The sequence below is a fragment of the Dipodomys spectabilis genome, unplaced genomic scaffold (assembly GCF_019054845.1).
Source record: "Dipodomys spectabilis isolate Male_0828 unplaced genomic scaffold, ASM1905484v1 ptg000017l, whole genome shotgun sequence".
Lineage (NCBI taxonomy): Eukaryota > Metazoa > Chordata > Mammalia > Rodentia > Heteromyidae > Dipodomys > Dipodomys spectabilis.
Genome location: NW_024870694.1, coordinates 12,097,023 through 12,113,120, shown reverse-complemented (window position 1 = coordinate 12,113,120; position 16,098 = coordinate 12,097,023). Strand labels below are relative to the sequence as shown.

The 16,098-nt window shown below is 49.8% G+C and overlaps 1 protein-coding gene across 1 annotated transcript; it reads right to left on the bottom strand.

Annotated features, from left to right (window-relative positions):
• Nucleotides 1-2,262: 2,262 nt before the first annotated feature.
• Nucleotides 2,263-4,056, bottom strand: Lrrc15 (leucine rich repeat containing 15). The gene has a single exon (XM_042670147.1). The coding sequence runs from the start codon at nucleotides 4,054-4,056 to the stop codon at nucleotides 2,263-2,265; it is 1,794 nt and encodes a 597-aa protein (XP_042526081.1).
• Nucleotides 4,057-16,098: the final 12,042 nt, after the last annotated feature.

The following is a 16,098-nucleotide window of genomic DNA, read 5'->3' as shown; positions in this document are numbered from 1 at the left end:
GATTCTTACCTTCTCTCCACCTCTGGTCCCCTCCTTCCTGAGCACAGCTGGAGCCAGGGCATAGAAGCACTTGATGGTTTTGTGTTTGAGGACTGCAGACCAAAGCATGCCTCCATGAGAAGGAGGGCAGGCCCAGCTTCCCCTCTAGCCCCAGGGCCCACATAGTAAGCTGCAGTCAGCAGAAAGATGCCCATACTCTGAGCTGTGGGCTCACTTCCTTTTGGGTCTAGGCAAGCTTTGCCCAGGTATACCTACAGTTGCTACAGATACTTTGTAAACATCTTGGAGATCCAGATTTGCCCTGGGGACATGACAACTCTTGAGTGACATCAGATTCTCTGGGATAGAGAGTAAAAGGCTATTAAGGGCAGTTGTTTTTGTTGTTTGTTTTGCTTTGTTTTGAACAAACCTTTCTTCCTGAACCTTTCTGCCAGGAGAGTGGAGAGGACACCTAGTTACTCTTAAATCGAGTGCTAAGGCCCTGGGGGATTCCTGGGGAGTCAGGAGGAGCTATAAGTGTGGATCAGGATGGTTGGAGAGCTTTGCAGATCCTGGAAATTCTTTCCTGAATAGATACAGAAACCTGAAATTCTCCATTTTCATTTTTACTTTAGAATTGGAGAACTTGCTGTCCAGAGAAAAACCAAGCATGTCCTTATAGTTATTTTTCTTTTTCTTTCTTCTTCTTCTTTCTTTCTTAAACAAATGTGAATGTATGGATAGCAGGAAAGGCAGCAAAAGCAGGTTACTGGTGAGACTGTAAACTTGAACCCAAACCAACCAATTTATAACCAGACCACCAGCAGAGGGCACCCCAGAGAGTTCCCTCTCACCCAGCGTGACCTGTCAGTGAGCACCTCAGGCAGCTGTCTGTGAAAGCCCTGAAGTCTAGCTGCTAGCTGACTAATGTTGATGGAGAATTTTAGCATGGCATTAGAGGGATTCCTGGTTTCCATTACACTTGGATGTTCAGTGAAAGACCTCATCTCTGAGCTATTTTACTTCCCCCAAATGGAGAGTGAAAATTCAAAACAGATATAGGCATATTATGCCCATAAAAGGCACCAGCAGAAGGCCCTCCAATGAATGGCTGGTTGGCAGGAAAGGGGGCGTGTGGCTGGATAGGCTGTTGTAGTCAGGATGCTTCTGACCTGTCCAGAATCTTAGAATATAATAGGACCTCCTCTCCAAGCAGAGCCTCCCGTGCCTGTCCCTCCATCTCCTCCACCGCTGGGGTGGTCCCCTGGGGGGACAGTGACAGCCATCATCCCAGTCCTCTGGAAGAAGCTTGGGAGGAGTCGAGTTCTTGTTCTTAATCTGATCCTGTTGATCTGGGTATGTTTGGTCTATGGCCATTCACCAAGCTGCACCACGCTTCCACTTTTATGTTGATATAGGATACTTCAATTAAAAAAAGAAAACCATAGGGGTGAATGCAAGTACCCCAGGCATCAGGTTTTTTTTTTCCATTTAGTACCAATAAGATGGCTTCAGTGTTTTCTCAAGTTAGAAATTCTATGTGCTTTTATTTCATAAAGGGCTAAAAAAAATTTGTTTGTAGTTTCAAAATACTCTCTGAAAGGATGAACTTATTACATTTTGGTGCCTTTTTTTTCCTTCTCCAGATGAGAAATCCCAAGCAATGCTGACGACGGCTGTGTCCATGGCAGACCAGCATGGATTTCCTTCTCTCTTACAGAGCATCCTGCAAGCCCAGGTGCTCAGCAGCTTGTAAGAAACCAGCTGACTGGTTTCAAGACTTCTTGGAGGAGAGAATTCACTTTACCTTCAGGAACAGAATCAAGCCATGGCACACACAAAAGAAGCAAAAGAAGAAACATCAACTTATATAATACTTTGAGGAGAGGGGCTATCTGAGTAGAGAACTATCCCACAAAGTGAGCAGGCTTTGCCATGGAGTCTACAGAGACCAGGAGGAGGCTGAGCACAGGGAAGGCTGCTCTTGGAGGAAAATGGTAAGGGTTTGGGGAGAAGAGCCCCCTCTGAAAGAGAGTTAGGCATGGGGCCTAGAAGCCCCTCATTTTTTTATGGCCCGTTGGATCTCTCTGTTGGTATAAGAAGGCCATGAGACCTGTTTCTCTACAGTAGAACTGAGCCGATCAAGAGAACAAGAAACACCTTTCTCTAGGGCCGAGATGGCTAGCAGAGCTTGGCTCTGTGCACCTAAGGGTAGAGACTTCATGGCCACATTTCCAGGTCCTCCTTTCTAACCCTTCCCAAGCCCTGCTCCAGCCTGCCCCCCTAACACTCATTGGGAGCCTTCATCTGCATCAGGACGGCCTGGCTCCTTTTCTTGCAGCAACAGCAACAGATGCAGGCAGCCAGGGAACAAGCCAAGGCAATAATACCAATGACAATGGCGGCGATGGCCAGCCCGCTCTGGGCCCTGGTCATTCCCCATGTGTTGCGATCATCAGTGGCACCAATGGTGGTCAGATCGGTGTAGTCTTCCACAGGGCTGGTGATGATGTCAGTGGTGGAGGAAATGGATGTGGTGTCGGGGTATCTTGGGGTCTCGGGGTATCTGGGGGTCTCGGGGTAGCTGGGGGTGTCTGGGTATCGTGGTGTTTCCGGATAGCTGGGCGTTTCGGGGATTGCTGGGACCTGGCCACTTGGCATAGGGCCATTGACATTGATGATAATGAGGGACTGGCCTCGAACATTGGCTGGGCTGGAACACACCGGCAGAGTGTCCGTCCCTAATCTGGCCTTGTTCAGCAGGAGCCAGTTGCGAAGCGGAAGGATGTCGGAGTCGCATCTCCATGGGTTGTCATAAAGCCTCAGTTCACACAGGTTCCCCAAGTGATCGAAGATGCCCCGGGGTAGGTTCTCCAGGTAGTTATTCTGCAGCTGAATGGTCATGAGGCCATTGACATTGGAAAAGAGGCTCCCTGGGAGCTGTCTCAGTCGGTTGTTCTGCAGGGAGATGTTCTGCAGGTTGGCTAGCATACGGAAGACATTCCCATCCAGGTCCTGCAGAGCGTTGGTGTGGAGGGAGAGCTCTCGGAGCTCTGTCAGCCCATTGAAGGCACCAGGGGAGATGAAGCTGATCTGGTTGCGACTAAGGATCAGCACCTGCAGCTGGTTGAGGCTGCTGAAGATGTTGTCAGGCAAAGAAGTGATTTGGTTATCATAGAGCCACAGCTCTCGCAGGTTGTGCATGGGCCCAAAGATGCCTGGAGAGAGCTCCTTCAGGGAGTTCCCGAAGAGCGTGAGCCGGTTGAGTTGGGGCAGTTGCATGAAGATGCCAGGGGGCAGCTGTGAGATGTGGTTATTGGACAAATAGAGTCTCTGGAGGTTACGATTGTTGTGGAAGAGGCCAGGGGAGAGTGTGCTGATCTGGTTCTGCTGAAGGGCCAGCTCCTGGAGGTTGCCCAGCCCATCAAAGGTGCCCATGGGAATGTCTGAGAGCCTGTTCTCAAAGAGTCGGAGGACCTGGAGGTTGCCTAGATGCTGGAAGACCCTGGGGGACAAGTGAGTGAGGCTGTTCTTGCCCAAGTTGAGTTTGGTAAGCCCCACCAGGTGGTCAAAGACGCCATCGGGAACGTATTCCAGATGATTCCCATGCAGCTGCAGCTCCTTAAGGTTGCTGAACTGGGAGAAGTGGGCTGGCTGGATCTGCACCAGCTGGTTACTGGACAGGAGGAGGGACTCCAGGTTGTCCAGGCCCTGGAAGAGGCCGACGGGCAGCATCTGCAGCTTGTTGTTGGCCAGGCTGAGGTAGCGCAGGGAGCCTAGGTTGCGGAAGGCACCCGGCATGATGTGGGACAGCTCATTTTTCTCGATCCTCAAGGCAATGAGGGCTGAGATGTTGAGAAACGGGGCTTCGTTGAGCTCAGTGATGTGTGTGTTGAGGATCTGCAGGCTCATGGCGTTCCAGGGCAGAGGGCTGGGCACTGCCACGATGCGCGCCCCCGTGCACTCCACTTGGGAGGCCCGTGAGCAGGTACACTCGCTAGGACAGCCATAGTAAGCCAAGCCTGCAGCCCAGGCCTGGCAGCCCACCAGCAAGAGGAGATAATGTTTCAGTGGCATGGCCTGTGGGGAGAGAGAGAGAAAGAGAGAGAGAGCGCCTAGGTGAGTCAAAAATCACAGTTTTAAGCCAACATCAACCTTCAGGATCAATCAGGGCTTGGCTTTGAGCCCTGTCATTATGTCCCCAATTCAGTACCTCCCTGTTCTGGCCAAAAAAGCCTTCGTGTTTCTCCCTCCTATGCATACATACCTTCGTGGCTAGGCCCAAGCAATCCCTCCATCTAGAGTGCTCCTTGTCCTCTCCCCCTGTCCTCCCATTCTTTTAAGTCAAGTTCAGATACAATCGACTGTTGGAAACGTTCCCAGTTCCACTTGGCACTCATTACCTCCCATGCAAGTGGTCACCTCAACCTCCCCTGTTGCCCCAGGCAGCCTTGTGTGCCATTCTGTTCTCAGTGCTTGTTAAAGAGCTTTCTAAGGACAAGGAGCTCATCTTTCAATCCTACAGGCTGAATCAGCTCCTCAGTAGCCCTCATGGCATCTGGACAGGTCGGCTGGACACAGCTTTGTCAGGAGGAATGGAGAGGACATGAGAAAAAGTAAATAGGGCTGACGCCTGGGAAGATGTTCAGGCTATAAAGAAAATGGTTTCCAGGAAGGGCAGCAGCAGCAGAAGCTGGAAGAGTGAGGGCCACACTGTCAATGGATGGGAAGAATACAGAGAAGCTCAACTCTTCCGCCACTGTGGCCCTGCCCTGCCCTGCCCGGCCCTGCCCGGCCCATCATTGCCAACAACCTGACCCTTTGTGAGCCCTTCCATGTGTGCTGCCTCTAGGATTAACTCAAACCACTTTTATGATGAACAGCCATTGTCAGCACCGTGCGCTGACTTTTGGGAGGGGCTGTCAGGACTCACAGATGCCTGGGGCCTGGTTTCTGGGGACTCATCCCAGTTTCCATAAAGAAACACTGGGTGGCCTGGAGTGAGTCCCAGAAAACTTAGACACATTTTATTCTGAAGTGTATAGGGGAATTCAGATGCCCACTCAGGCGCAGAGCTGATCTGGGAAAAGAACCAAAATCATGAAAGATTTGAAGTCACTCCTGATGACATTAAGTTTCTATAGGCTGAGATCTGAGGATAACGGTTCAAAGCCAGCCCAGGCAGAAGAGTCCGTGAGACTCTTATCTCCAATAAGCCACTAGAAAACCAAAAGTGGCCCTGTGGCTCAAGAGGTAGAGTACGTGCCTTAAGCTGAAGAGCTGAGGGAGAGTACCCAGGTCCAGAGTTCAAGCCCCACGATCGAACCCCAAAAAAAAAAAAATGTAGACAGAATAGCCGGGCACCAGTGGCTCACACCTGTAATCCTAGCTACTCAGGAGGCTGAGATCTGAGGATTGCGGCTCAAAGCCAGCCAGGGCAGGAAAGTCTGTGAGACTCTTATCTCTAATTAACCACTGGAAAATCACAAGTGGCGCTGTGGCTCAAGTGGTAGAGCACTAGCATTGAGCTGAAGAGCTGAGAGACAGCGCCAGGTCCAGAGTTCAGGCCCCATGACCAGACCCAAAAAAAAGAAAGAAAGAAAGAAATACGGGTTGTTCTAAGTGCAGGTCCCTATGTGAGTATCTAAGTACTACTGTTTGACCTTCAATGCATCTTCAATTTGATTTCAATGAAGATTGAGGCTGTAGAGTCACAGATTCCCCATCTGCTTAGTGGGGATGATGATATGACCTCTGTGCCTTCTTGGGGCTGTTGTGAAGAGCAAATGGGAGAAAAGACCTGAGGGTGCCAATGTGTGAGTGTTCCACACTTACCCACAATGTCCGCCTATAGATTTCTGAAGGCAGGAAGGCCTCAAAGAGTCTCTGATCCCAGGAGTTTTTGTGAAGGGACAGGATTTTGATGTACAATTGAGAGCATTTGTCACTTCAAAGGGGCCTGTGACTTCTGAAGGGCTAAGGGGTGACTACTTCATATCATTTTATGGAAAAATAGAAGCTTAGAACTCCAAGTATTAAAGCAGTGTCTTGCCTTGTGTCTGTGTGTGTGTATGTGTGTGTGTGTGTATTGATACAGGGGCTTGAACTCAGGGTCTCAAGCTCTGTCTTAGCTACATTGTTCAAGGCTAATACTCTACCACTTAAGCCACACCTCCATTTCTGGCATTTTGCTGGTTAATTGGAGATAAGCGTTGAATTTGTCTGCCCAGGCTGGCTTCAAAGGATGATGCTCAGAGCTCTGCCTCCTGAGTAGCTAGGGTTACCAGCATGAGCTACCAGTACCCATTTAGTCTCTCTCCTTTTAATGAGCAAAGACTTGAGTTGGAGGAAGGATTGTGAAATGAGGCATATAGTAGGCACAGGCTGGCTGGATAGAGAAGGCTCTCAGAACTCATATTCCTGAGCCTGGCTGATAACAGAAAACTATCTCGAGTTTCCACTCTGACCTTGGCCCATGCATCATTCCCTTGCTCCCCAACAAGCACAATGTAAAGGGGAAACCCTCACCCCGTTCATCAGGTGACTCATCCCCCACCCACATAGAACTTGACTGTTAACTTATTCACAGCCCACCCAAGCCCTGACAAAGTGGACTTGGGTTAAAGACTTTGGTGAGGTAATGAATAGGACAGCAGGGAAAAGAGAGGAAAAAAAAACATCTTGGCCAATGGAGTGTATAGACAATGGAGCCAGACTATACTGTGAACCACATCTAAAAAAAAAAAAAAAAAAGTGAACTCATGTAGAAAAAAATGGCAGGTCTAGAAATTGACAGCAGAACACTGTTTGCACAGAGGGCACATGCAAAAAAGTGCTTAACATCCAACACTGAGGGCCTCTTGTTGATATGGTAATAAAGAAAGGAGGCTGGCCACAAAAACTGATGTGATCTAAGACTTGGTTTGTGGATGTATCAATTGTGGAACAAGAGCCCTGCCCTACCCTGCCCTGCCCTGGCTCTCAGTCACATCTCTACTGCTGTGTTCTCTTCTTCTCTGAACCTGAAGGTAGATAATGAGGAGCTGGCTTCCTGATGAACTTCTAGAGGATGGGGAGGGGACCCAGAAACCAGAACATCTAAGCATCGATTGAAGGAGCTGGGAATGAATAGCCAGGAGAGATGTAGGGAGTTACCAGCCCCTCCCAGTACACACAAAGGCGGCCCTGGGATAAAAGAAGCTACCTGACTCAGTGTGACTCCTGAGGCCAAAGCTGGTGTACAGAGGCCATGGGGTCATGGATTTCCATCAGTAAGAGCTTGTCCACACTCAAAACTGACAACTTCGTAGAGATGGTTAAACTTCTCATGACTGGGTATGTTAAAGCAGAGTTGAGCAGCCACCTGATAAGCAAGCTGGAGAGAAGATTTCTTTTTTTTTTTTTTTTTGGGTCCGGTCGTGGGGCCTGAACTCTGGGCCTGGGCGCTGTCCCTCAGCTCTTCAGCTTAAGGCTAGTGCTCTACCACTTGAGCCACAGTGCCACTTCCAGCTTTTTTCTTTTTGCTTATGTGGTGCTGAGGAATCGAACCCAGGGCCTCGAGCATGCAAGGCAAGTGCTCTACCACTGAGCCACCTTCCCAGCCCCTGGAGAGAAGATTTCTATACCCAGCAGGAAGGCAGCCTAGAAGACAGCAATGTGCTGCCATCCCTAACATTTCCAAGGCTCTTCCAGGCCCTGGAGGTAAAGCGCTGTCTCCTAGGACCACTGAGCCTATGCTCCCAGGGGCTGTGAGGGCCCATCCCTTAGGTGGATGTTTTTAAGATTACCTAATGCCACCTGGCACTGATGGCTCACACCTGTAATCTACTGTAAGCTACTCAGGAGGTTGAGATCTGAGGACTCCAATCCCAAGCCAACTCAGGCAGGGAAGTCCATGAAACTATCTACAATTAACCACCAAAACATTGGAAGTGGAGCTGTGGCTCAATTCATAGAATACTACTCGAGTAATAAAGCTAAGGTATAGTGCCCAGGCCCTGAGTTCAAGCCCCAGGGCTGGCACACACAGACACAGACATAAACACACAGATGAGGTTTTGCTTGGACTTGTGCTGGTTGACTGACTGGCTAGTTGATTGATTGGTTTACAGTAGTCCTTGAATTTGCTGGGCAGGTTTTCTACCACCACTTTGGACATATCCTTAGCCCCCACTTTTTTTTCAGTTATTTCTCAGATATGAGCTTGAGTGTTTACCTGGGCTGGCTTATGAAACTCTACCTTTACCTCCTCCAGAGTTGGGATTATAGGAATTCTTCAACCTAGCCAGCTTGTTCTTTGAGACAGGGATCCAATTAACTTGTTTTGGTCTGAGTTAGGCTTGAACTGAGATACTCCTTTCTCCACTTCCCAAGGAGCTAGGATTATAGACACAAGCCACTATGCCAAGCGTAAGTTTCCTGTGTAAATGTGAAGAGGACTCATCAGAGTCCATACTCTTTAGCTAAGGAGGGACATCAAGCCAGTCCCGAGAAGAGCTCTGGGCCAGAAGACTGCACCTCGTAGGTGGGAGGTGTCAGGGAGATAATTCAAAGTGGGAACCCAGCCACTGCTGGCTAAAAGGGACCACACTCAGGGCAACAAATATTACAGGAATCTGAAGATTGTCTTCTTATTAACCATCCTGTCTGCGGAGCCCACCCAGAGCCACATAACAGCTGCTTCCTGCTTTTGAGCAATGTGACTGTGGCCACTTGGAGCAGCCAGCCTATAACAAAGAGCCCGCCTCTGCCAGATGCAGACTCTCAGGGGACAGAGAACCCCATGCAGGCCTGGGGCTGGGTCTTGGACTTGAAGCCAGTACTCCAGACACGTGTACAACAACATCCGGCCTTCAGGAGCTGGTACCCGGTGGCCTAATAGCCCACGCTGTCCAGTGCTGCTTGGCAGCCGTGATGATGGCAGTTAAAGACCCACAAAGCTGCCCTAATTACACCTCCTTCCCCCAGGCAGCTGAGGGCATTCTCAATCACTGCAGCAACTCAGTCCAGCCCTTGTCCCGCCCTAGGGGAAGAGAGTAATACCTGGTGTCAGTCAAGGCCCATGAAGTCAGTGAGCTGGGCAGCCAGACCGAAGGACAGTCAGACAGCTCACCTGGACATGGACGCGGCCCCTCCCCAATAGAAGAAGCCATTGAACCAGGGCGCTGGCTGTGGGGCTCCATGCAGAAACTCCCTGTGACTCATGAGCGAACACATAATTAGCACGGAAGCCCTGGGCTTTGTTGGTTGGTTTAATACCAACACTTATTCCCTAAACACAACATTCCCTGGAAGGAGACTGCTTCTTATTCCACACCCTACAAAGGGAAACTTTGGGGAAGAAAAATAAAATAAAGTCTAGGAGACTCATATTCTACTCTTGTCTTGCCAGTCAGTTGTGGCCTGACTTGAGGGAACTATTTCAGGCCTCAGTTTTCCCTTTGGTAGAGGCTTGCGATCTGCTGTCTCCTGACTGGAGGAGGAAGGAGGCTGGACTGAAGGCTTGCGTTTCTCCTGGTGACTCAGTTCCCCACAAGTCACAGCACTGCCACATGAGCGCACCAAGCCTTGAGGATCGTGTATGCATCTTTTCAGAGACACTTCATTTCAAGAGGCTCCAGGCAGTGCAACCCCACTAGGAATCTCTTCATATTACCTATAGTAGCCATTCCATAGGACCTAGGACCTAAGAGAGGTTGTAGAAAACCTCAAGTCCTGCTCCCTCTCTGTGTACCTGGGAAAACTGGGGTCCAGACTTTGGCTTATGTCTTCTCCTTGTAATTGGTTTCCAAAGTATGCCTCCTCTGTAGCCGAATGAGCCCAAGCAGTCCAAGGCTCCCAAGGGAGACGTTAGGGCTGGAGCTGTCCTCCCCTCCCCCAGCCAGGGCTGTCCTCAGTCAGTGCTGGGTGCAGAGAGCCTGAAGTCACCAAGAGACTTGGAACTCAGGCCTCACTGCACCTAGAGTAGCACAAAAGCCTGATGCTGGTGACTCATGCCTGTAATCGTAGAGAAGGCTAAGATGAGGATCACAGTTCAAAGTCAGCCTGGACAGGAATGTCCATGAGACTCTTATTTCTGATTAACAACCAAAAGGCCGGAAGTGGAGATATGGCTCAAGTGGTAGAGCACCAGCCTTGAGTGGAAAAGCTGAAGGAGAATGTGCATGCCCTGAGTCCAAGCCCCAGTACTGACCCAAAACCAAAGAGTAGCACAGAGAAATAACCCAGGAAGCTTCCTGACTTCAACTGACATAGCTTTGCAGCCAGAGGCAAAGTACATGGATTAATACATAGACAACACTTAGACTAGTTCTTGGCACAAAGTGAGCATCTAATAAATGTAAGTGGTGATTATTGCTATTGCATTGTTGAATAAAACCAGGTCTCTGGGTTTCCACCCACAGAAATCTTAATCCTTAGATTTGGGCACGGCCCAGGACTTTAGGTGATTAAAAGCACCCTCCCCCCAGCCCTGTCACCTTGCAGGCATCCACAGACTACATTCAGAACCATCTAGAGTGCAGCCTAATCCAGCCTGGGACACAGTCATACATCATTTACTTCCAAGAACGGAGAGAACATGGTACAGGAGGCCAACGGTCCTGTCTCAGCATCTTCTTCCTTCAGGGCCCTGTTCCGTATCCCCACCAGGAAGCTGAAGTTTATATGCTGCTTCTAGATACAGGACATCAGAGGTGCTCTTGAGACCCTCTCTTCAAACCATCCAGCCAGATAAGAAAACTGAGGAGTTCCCACCCCACCCACTCTGGGAACTGGAGACTTGTCTAAGGTCATATACAGTCTGTTGAAGACTTTTGACATGCTGGCAAGGGCCTCTAACCCTGGGGCTTGATGAAGTCCTCTACTTATCATCACAAGACTGAAGGACCTGTTTGGGCACTGCAGGGGTAGGGGGAAGGGTTGGACTTGTTTCCATCATTCTAAACTGATCCACTCCCTTCACCTGCCCACCATTATCACCTAACTTGAAGTCCTCTTCCAATTCCCATGCCATTTGGTCTCAGGAATTTTTCTTTAAGGCTTCTCTGATGCTGTGCTTGTTCAGTTTCACAAGAGTAATTCAGAGGGGGAGAGGGAAGGGACAGAACAGCTACCCAAAGGGATTAGTTGGCGCTAGTAATCTTAACATACACAGCTCCTGTGCAGGCTTCTGATTTTGAAGCATTACAAACACCAGGAGCATCCTTAAACCCTAAACCAAACCTGGCCACCACACCTCTACCATCACCACAGTCCTCCACAGTAGTTGATAGCTGATTCTCATCTCTTACAGCCCTTCAAAGCATAACATTGTTCATTACTCTAAAAAGAAACTGAACAAGAAAAAGCAACTCCTTTCTAGCCCCTCTGTGGAGATCCTTCCCAGGGTTGGGGGAGGTCAAACATGGCTTCCTACTGACTCTAAAGCAGGACCCTAATTTGTGTGGCCAGACTGGCCAGGGGTTCTGACAAATCACAGAGCATAATTTCCTGCTTCCAGAAGGCAGGACTTTTTTGGAAGGAGCCAAGGTCTTCAAACATGCTCCTCCTACTCAGGAGAATACTTAGGAGCCCAAAGTAGGTCCAACTGGATCAGTCCCAGGAAGCATCTGGAAGCAGCTTCCAAACCTCATGTTCCAAAGCTGAGGGAGACACAGAAACTCGAAGCTACAGTCACTCTTTTGTGGTCAGGATTTAGAGAGGCAAATGGCCGCCTGTAATCACAGCCTCCGACTGTTTACTGGCAGGACAAAGTCAGAGCAACTTCACGTGCCCCATTTCTCCACATCTGGATCTATTTTTACCGGTCCCTGCCACCCCTCCACTTACTGAGAAATGCAAGCTAGTGTCCCCCAACCCTACGAGAACCTTCCTGCACTTTCTTTAGTGTCTTTTCAGTGTTCTCCCCTGGTGCCAACCCCCTCACAGCCTGCCCAGCTGACTCAAGACCACAGGCAAATTGGAGTGTCTGGTCCTGAATTTGGCCCAGATGTTCAGGCAAAGCAGGAAGAAGAAGAAGAAGAAGAAGAAGGAGAAGGAGAAGGAGAAGGAGAAGGAGAAGGAGAAGGAGAAGGAGAAGGAGAAGGAGAAGGAGAAGGAGAAGGAGAAGGAGAAGGAGAAGGAGAAGGAGAAGGAGAAGAGGAGGAGGAGGAGGAGGAGGAAGAGGAGGAAGAAGAGGAAGAAGAAGAAGAAGAAGAGGAGGAGGAGGAGGAGGAGAAGGAGCAGCAGCAGCTGCAGCAGCAGCAGGAGCAGTAGCCAGCCGTTAGACAAATTCCAAGCTACAGAACCAACAACACCCATACTCCAGGAGCTGCCTGCAATAAGGTGATGCGATCCAGATAAGCTGAACTACAAGCTGGAGTGTGGCAGGCTGGTGACACCCACCACCTCCTCTCTGAGTGTTGTCATTGCAGGCAGGCACAGCCTGGCCCCAGGTAACACATTCAGCCCCACAGACAGAATGGCTCATGCAGATTTGACACAAGTAGGGAAGTCCAGAAAGTTCTGGTTTTCTATCCTTTGAGCAGAGACAGGTAAATGTCCAATAGATAAAGTGTTGAGGTACTTGGGTTTTGAACCTAGAGTCACCAGCTGGCATCGCTGGTGCTCTGCCTCCAGTCCAGCCTTTTCCTGGTTATTTTATGAAGCCTAGGGCTCTGCCTAGTCTGGCCTCAAATCATGGTCCTTAGATCTCTGTCTCTCAAATAGCTAAGATTACAGGTGTGACCCGTTGGAGCCTGTTGGAGTTTTAAATGCACTCCTCATCATAAATTCAACTTGCCAGCCCTTCCCTGCTCAGAGCCATCAGCAACTACCAAGGCCAGGTAACACAGCTGGCAAGCAAAGGAAGCTTCCAGAATGGGACGTCCTAAACCACACTCAGAGTTAGAACACTGAGCCCAGAGCTGAATTCCTAACTAGAACTCCTAACCAGGGACCTGCCTGTGAGCTGAAATCTCTTGGGAGCAAACCAGTGTTAAGTCCTGGACAGTCAGGGCTGGGAAGCCCCGCGAAGGAGAGAGGGTCTCCTGGGTCCAGGACAGACTCAAATGTAGGGTCACCAGAAGGAAGGGAACAGGAGTGGGAATGCAATCAATTCAACCCATGGCTGTTTCCAAGGCTGTTTTCAGAACCCCAGACTGTAAGGACAGGGGGCGCAAAAGGCAGATCAGGAGACTTGAGGGTCCCTGGTGCCGGGGAGTGGGGTGGGGGGTGGCGGACACCCCCGGTGGGGGAGGGAGCAGGCTGCACCTGGAAGGTCCCGTCTGCACCCGCGGGCACCGCTTGCGCCCTGCGCGTGCTGCTTCGGGGGGCCCGGGGAGGTGGGAAGGGTGGTGGCCCACTTACCAGCTGCTGGGCGCCGCCGTGCGCACCCGCCCACGATGGACCCGAGGGAGCGGAGAGGAGAAGGTGGGCGGCTCAAGGCTGCAGCGTGAGTGTGGCTGGCCGGGCCCGGCCGCCTTTAAACGATCCCGGGTGAGTCACCCCGGGGGAGGGGGCGGGGCGGGGCAGGGCCGCCCCGGAGCACCGCGCAGCGCCCCGCAGCATCCTCCTCCCCGGTGGGTCAACGGCGGCCATCAAGTTTAAGGGGTGTTTCTTCCCGCCGCATTGAGAAACGAGAGCAATTACTTCTGTCCTCCCTGGGGCCAAAGTTGCTTGAGGGGGGGCGGGTTTCAGGGTTCATGGAGGAACATGACCCATCCCCTCCCCACACCCCTGACTCCTTAACCCTACCCCCCCCATGACCCACGGACCCCTGACCCCGGCTAAATCTGCACCTGTCCAAGCCAGGAAATTTCTCCTCATGCTTTTTATAAACTTCTTTTTTCTTTTCATCCACTTTTTTTTTTTTTAAATATTGAAATAGCTGCCAATTTAACCAGAAACATGCAAGAATAAAACCAAGAACAGTCCTCTTCTTCCCCCGATTTTCCTATTGATAACATTTTGGGGAAAGTTTTTGTAAAAATTTCTGAGAGAACCAGTGTCTCCATGCCCCTCTCCCCAGGTCATCCTCTGAGCCTGTCCTGGGGCTCCCAGGGGGCTGAAGTCACATGCCTTTGGAAGAGGGACAATCGTTAAAGGCATGTGTGATAAAGGCCTGCTGCCCCTTTGCTTGCTGTCCCCTCCCCTACCCCAGCAGTGACGGAGATTTTAGCTCTTTTCATGGAAAGAGGATACAAAAGATGTCACAATTGGGTAATCAAACCCTGGCTTCTCCCAGATAGATCCTCAACAATGTGCCAGCGGCTTGGCCCTTCCCTGGCTCAGTTTACCCTCCCTGCCAAATGGGGAGAGTGATATTTACACACATTGCCTCATGGAATGCCAGGAGCCTTAATTAATGTTTGCCCCGTGCTTTGAGAGCTGCGATGAAAGAAAGAAATAAAAGTGTGCATTGTTATTATTGAAATAGTCATTTGGGTGGCTTGCCTTAGTCAAGCCCTACAGCCTGAATCATGCCACATTCCTCCTCACCAAGACACCATGATTCAAAGCCAGAAACAAAAAGTTGCCCCAATCATTAAATGAGTCCCAGAGGAGCAGATGCTGCTTGGAGTTCCAGCTCAACCCCCAGCTCGCCTCTTGAACCCTCAGCCTTCTTTACGAATACCGTTCCATGAGAAGATCACCAATACACCTTCCCCTCAGGCCTGCCCTGGGGCCTCCACTTCCCATACCAGGGGCATCAACTTCCTGCCCACAAACCAAAAGGAATAATAATATACCCCTTCACGTGAATGTAGTGGTGGATAGAGGTTTGAGAATTCCAGCTAGAGATTGACCAAGCAAAAGTATGAGACTATCTGAAAAATAATCAATCAAAAAAGGGTTAGAAGCATGGGTTAAATGATAGAGTGGTGCCACCCATCAAAAGGCTCTGGATTCAAATCCCAATACTATTACACACAAAAGGAAAGAGATAAAGAAAGAAAGAATCCCTCTTTTCCTTCTTCATTTTCTTCCAAAGGCTGACACTCAGCTTCCCTGTGCTAGTCTCTCTGCAGGGGGTTGTGGACAAGCCAGAGATAATTGGATTAGATGTTCAGGAAGCACCCTGCAAACCAGAGACCCCACAGGACCGTATTACACCTGTTTGCACTACATTTCTCAACTCACCGCAATGACATGTGGGCCGGTGCTTTGTTGTGAGAAGCTATCTATGCATCCTAGGAAATTTAGAAGCATCTCTCACCTATACTCATGCTAGATGCCTAGGGCATCCTCCACCTCAAGTTATAATAGCCCAAAATGTCTCTAGACATTGCCAAATGTTTCCTCAAGTGATCTACACAAACATGTGCATGTGTCACACACACACACATACACAAATGACTGATTTACCAAAAACTCTTGTGAGTAAACACCTTCATTTTACAGATAAGGAAACTGAGGCCCAGTCTTGTTAACAGATTTCATACACTGAGTGGCAGAGCCAGGATTCAAGTCCTGGTCTTCTGTCTCCATGCTATTTGCCCCATCACTGGACTGAATGCCTGGACACACTTACCTACTATAGGTAGAAGCATGGCCATGTTTAGACTGTGCAGAGCAGGGCGGGGAAGGAGTAAGGAGAATAAGGTCTTAGGGTAAAGTTGGAAATATGGGTGGGTGCTGGGTTTCAAATAGAAGATGGTTTTAAGAGATGAGTAAGGCTAGGCACTAGTAGCTCAAGCCTGTAACCCTCGCTCCTCAGGAGGCTGAGATCTGAGGGTTGCAGTTCAAAGCCAGTCAGGGCAAAAAAAAAAAAAAAAAAAAAAAAGGCCCTGAAATGCTTACCTCCAATTATGTAGCAAAAAACTGGAAGTGGCGATATGTCTTAGGTGGTAGAGTGCTAGCCTTGAGCGAACAAGGTCAGGGACAGCACTCAGGCCTTAAATTCAAACCCCAGGACTGGCACAAAGCAAAACCAAAAACAAAGATCGAGTAGGATCTCGGAAGCTGGTTCAGGAAAACCAAGGAGAGAGCACTCTTAACACTGAGTTTGTAAAGCCTAGGCCGGTGATAGCATTCCACAAAGGAGGGCTGGGACACCTCTCCGGAGAAGGTGACAGCTTTCTGAAAACAGCAGGTGGTAGAAGGAGGGAGAAGCACAATCTGGAGCTTTGCAGTCAGTAG